The following is a 4,544-nucleotide window of genomic DNA, read 5'->3' as shown; positions in this document are numbered from 1 at the left end:
CCCAGTGCACTTGCTGGTTAGTTGTGCGAAGTTATGAAAAAGAGTGAGATTACAATTGTGCGTACAAGTTGTTGGCGCCATTGTGTATCACAATTTCGTGCGCCACTACTATACGTACTAAATTTTACTTTAGAGGATGCAATACCATGCCATCTCTATTTTATGACTGAAGCATAAGACTCTGTATGGTAGGGTGTTACATTATGGTATCAGAGTAGTTCGTTCCTATAGAGCCTGAGGGACGGACTGACTATGCTTCTGTGCATTCTCTGTATGTGTATGTGCTATTAGTATATCTACTTGATATAACTGGCATAAATGTTATTGAGCTGCATTTGGGACTTTGAACCACAAAACTTCCAGTATTGAGACTGATCAACTTGATATCAATTGTTCAGTTTGTATAGGGACCAAATAGCGCCTCGTGGACGCGGTAGAGGCCGTGGGAGAGGTAGTACTAATCCTCAGGGGCCGAAAAACAACCCAAATAACCCAGTAGACTTTATGGCGGTGTTGGAGAACATGGCTGTTGCTATGCAGGCCACTGCGGAAGCTCTTGGGCAACAGATGAACAATCGTGGCAATGACGGAAGTGGAGCTTAGGGCCCAATAAAATTGGCAAACTTTTTGAAGGTTAATCCACCTAAGTTCAAGGGGACTACTAGCCCGACTGAAGTTGATACCTAGTTTCAGGCTATAGAGCAAGCACTGCAAGCATAGGTGGTACCTGAAGGGCAGTGTGTTGAGTTTGCTACCTATTTGCTCACTGGGGAAGCATCGCATTGGTGGCAAGGAGTCCGACATCTCCTGCAGCAGGGTGATGACTATATCACCTGGGATGTCCTCCGGGAGGAATTCTATAAGAATTACTTTCCAACTTCTGCCAGGACGGCCAAGAAACTTGAGTTGCTGCAGCTGAAGCAGGGTACTTTGTCTGTATCTGAGTATACCGACAAGTTTGAGGAGCTATTCAGGTTTTCCCTTATGTTTCAGGGAGCTCTGGGAGACTATGAGGAATTGAAGTGCATTAAGTATGAAGGAGAACTCCGAAGTGATATCTTCAGCTCAGTAGGACCAATGGAGATCAGAACTTTCTCAGAGTTGGTGAACAAGAGTAGAGTTACTAAAGAGTGTGTGAAGAAAGCAGCTACAGAGAGGGAAAGTCACAAGGGATCATTCCCACAGAACCGAGGGAAAAACTTTGCACCTATAGGTCTGCCTTTCAAGCGGGGAGGCTCTTTCAAGAGGCCCAACAACAACAACTCCCAAGGGAAGAGATTTGGGAAGCAGCTTCAAAGTGAACAAGCTTGTGCTAAGTGCGAAAGTCACCATTCGGGAGCTCCGTGCAAGGCCGGGTGGGGCTTGTGTTATTCTTGTGGTAAGGTGGGACACAAAGCCACAAACTATCCGGATAAGCAGAAACAAGGTACAGGAAAAGCACAGCAGACTGGTCGGGTGTTCACCGCTTCAGCTATAGGTGTCAAGGGATCCGAGACACTTATCCGAGGTAACTGGAAAATGGCTGGTCAAACTTTAAATGCTTTATTTGATTCGGGAGCAACACATTCATTTATTGCATTCAAAAAAGCTAGTGAGTTAGGACTAAAGATTGTAGTTTTAGGTTATGACCTAAAGGTGTATAATGCCACCCACGAAGCCATGGTGACTAGGCTAGGATGCCGCAAGTTGCATTTAAGGTCAAGCAACGTGATTTTGTCCATAATTTTATCTGCTTGCCGATGATCGGTCTTGATCTTATCTTAGGATTGGACTGGTTATCTGAGAACCATGTCCTGCTCAATTGTTCTGCAAAGTCGATGTACTTTATGCCGGAAGATACAGAAGGATCAGTTGTATTGAATATTTATTACTTGAATGCTATGATGGTGAATTATTCTGGGATTGAATATTAGGGTATCTTGTTGTTAATTGCGGGTGTTTTGGGTGATGATCAAAGATTGGAGCAGATTCTGGTTGTGTGTGAGTTTTCGGAGGTGTTTCCCAATGATATTGATGAATTTTCACCTAATCGAGAGGTTGAGTTTGCTATTGAGTTGGTGCCTAGGGCTGGACCAATCTCAAGTGCTTCTTATAGAATGACACCGCTAGAAATGGCCGAGCTAAAGTCTCAGTTAGAGGATCTGTTGGGTAAGAACTTTATCCGACCAAGTGTTTCTCTTTCAAGCGCACCAGTGTTACTGGTAAAGAAGAAAGACGGGAGTATGCGGCTTTGTGTGGACTACAGGCAGCTGAACAAGGTCACAATAAAGAACAAGTACCCACTTCCAAGGATTGATGATCTTATGGATCAGTTACAAGGAGCTGGGGTTTTCTCCAAGATCGATTTGCGATCCGGTTATCACTAGATAAGGGTGAGGGGAGAGGATATATCTAAGACCACTTTCAGGACTCGTTATGGTCATTACGAGTTCACTGTAATGTCTTTTGGATTGACAAACGCTCCTGCAGTGTTTATGGATTATATGAACAAGAGTGTTCCGTCCATTTCTGGATAAATTCGTTGTTGTCTTTATCGACAACATACTGATTTATTCCAAAACTGAAGAAGAGCATGCGGAACACTTGAGGACCGTGTTGCAGCTACTAAAGGAAAAGAAACTCTATGCGAAGCTGTCCAAATGTGAATTCTAGAAGAGTGAGGTGAAATTTTTGGGTCACGTGGTGAGTAAGCAAGGGATAGCAGTAGATCCATCTAAAGTGGTGGCGGTATTGAATTGGGGGCGACCAACCTCAGTGGCAGAGATAAGGAGTTTTCTGGGTTTAGCTAGTTATTACCGAAGATTCATCAAAGGCTTTTTACATATAGCTTTGCCATTGATAAGGTTAACCCGCAAGGACGCGCCATTTGTTTGGACTCCTAAGTGTGAGGAGAGTTTTCAGGCGTTGAAGCAAAAGTTGACCATTGTACCTGTGTTAGTGTTACCTGAGCCAAATGAGCCATTCGAGGTGTACTGCGATGCCTCATTGAAGGGTCTAGGGTGCGTGCTAATGTAGCATCGTAACGTGGTGGCGTATGCCTCATGTCAGCTGAGACCTCATGAGGTTAATTACCCTACGCATGATTTGGAGCTTACTGCGGTTGTGTTTGCGCTAAAGGTGTGGAGTCATTACCTCTATGAGGTTAAGTTCCAAGTTTTCTCTGATCACAAGAGCTTGAAGTATCTCTTTGATCAGAAGGACCTTAATATGAGACAGATGAGGTGGATGGAATTATTGAAGGACTACGACTTTGAGTTGAATTACCATCCGAGGAAGGCGAATGTAGTGGCAGATGTGTTAAGTCAGAAGTCGTTGTATGCTTCTTGGATGATGCTTCGAGAAGAGGAGTTGCTCAAGGAATTCGAGAGTCTGAAGATTGGTGTTTAAGAAGTGTCTGGGACTCTGTGTTTGTGTTGATTACAAATCTCGAGATTTTAAATCCAAACTCCTAATGGCTCATGAAAACGATAACGTATTACCGAAGGTGTTACTGGCCATTGAACAAGGGAAACAGTGGAGAGTATCAGAGGATAAAGATGGGCTATGAAGATTCAAGGGTAGGATCATTGTGCCGGATGTTGGCACTTTACGGCAAGATATCTTAAAGGAAGCACACAAAAGCGGATTCTCCATTCACCCGGTAAGTACTAAGATGTACCATGATTTAAAGGCGATGTTTTGGTGGTCGGGTGTGAAGAATGATGTGGTGGAGTATGTCTCGAAGTGCTTGACTTGTCAAAAGGTGAAGATCGAACATAAAAAACCTTCCAGGACGTTGCATCCTTTAGAGGTTCCGCAATGGAAGTGGGAAAGCATTGCGATGGACTTTGTGTCGGGATTACCAAGGACCAGGGCCAATTTTGATGCTATCTGGGTAATTGTGGACTGACTGATGAAGTCAGCTCACTTTTTACCCATTCGGATGACTTACACCCTTGAGGAGTTAGCACGGTGATACATAAAGGAGATTGTGAGACTTCATGGTGTATCTACTACTATAATCTTTGATAGAGATCCTCGTTTCATTTCGAGGTTTTGGAGTACATTTCAGAAAGCTTTCTGAACCCGATTAAGCTTGAGCATGACTTACCATCCTCAAACAGATGGTCAATCCAAGAGGATGATCCAAACTTTGGAAGATATGTTGAGGGCTTGTGTTCTGGATCAGCCGGTGAGCTGGGATCATTATATGCCGCTAGTGGAGTTTGCATACAATAATAGCTACCATGCGAGCATCGGAATGGCTCTGTATGAGGCTCTATATGGGAGGAAATGTCAATCTCTGCTATGTTGGTATGAAGCTGGGGAGAAAGGCATGTTGGGGCTGGAGATGATAGTTGAGACCACTGAACAAGTCAAGAAAATCCGAGATAAGATGCGTACTGCGTAGAGTCGTCAGAAGAGTTACACCGATCAGAGGCGGAAGCCCTTGGAATTTGAGGAAGGAGACCATGTTTTCCTTAAGGTAAGAAAAAGAGAAAAACAAAAGAAAAAGAAAAGAAAAATAATATGGAAAAGAAAAAGAAATAAAAGTGAAAAAAAAA

At 43.6% G+C, this 4,544-nt stretch overlaps 1 protein-coding gene across 1 annotated transcript; it reads left to right on the top strand.

Annotated features, from left to right (window-relative positions):
• The first annotated feature begins 504 nt into the window (after nt 1-504).
• LOC107479376 (uncharacterized) lies at nt 505-3,889 on the top strand. Its single transcript, XM_016099516.1, has 6 exons — nt 505-592; nt 776-1,707; nt 1,914-2,258; nt 2,653-2,999; nt 3,485-3,557; nt 3,671-3,889. The coding sequence occupies exons 1-6, from the start codon at nt 505-507 to the stop codon at nt 3,887-3,889; spliced, it is 2,004 nt and encodes a 667-aa protein (XP_015955002.1).
• Nucleotides 3,890-4,544: the final 655 nt, after the last annotated feature.

The sequence above is a fragment of the Arachis duranensis genome, chromosome 3 (genome assembly GCF_000817695.3).
Source record: "Arachis duranensis cultivar V14167 chromosome 3, aradu.V14167.gnm2.J7QH, whole genome shotgun sequence".
NCBI classification, from domain to species: domain Eukaryota; kingdom Viridiplantae; phylum Streptophyta; class Magnoliopsida; order Fabales; family Fabaceae; genus Arachis; species Arachis duranensis.
The sequence above is the reverse complement of the archived record's forward strand: the minus strand, read 5'-3'. Positions and strand labels throughout refer to the sequence as shown.

Excerpts from the sequence above, each read along its gene's own strand:
- LOC107479376 (XM_016099516.1), top strand. The coding sequence starts at position 505 with ATGGCGGTGTTGGAGAACATGGCTGTTGCTATGCAGGCCACTGCGGAA. Across the intron at positions 593-775 it reads CAATCGTGGCAATGACGGAA|CATCGCATTGGTGGCAAGGA; the intron begins GTGGAGCTTAGG and ends TCACTGGGGAAG. Across the intron at positions 3,000-3,484 it reads GCCTCATTGAAGGGTCTAGG|GTGTTACTGGCCATTGAACA; the intron begins GTGCGTGCTAAT and ends GTATTACCGAAG.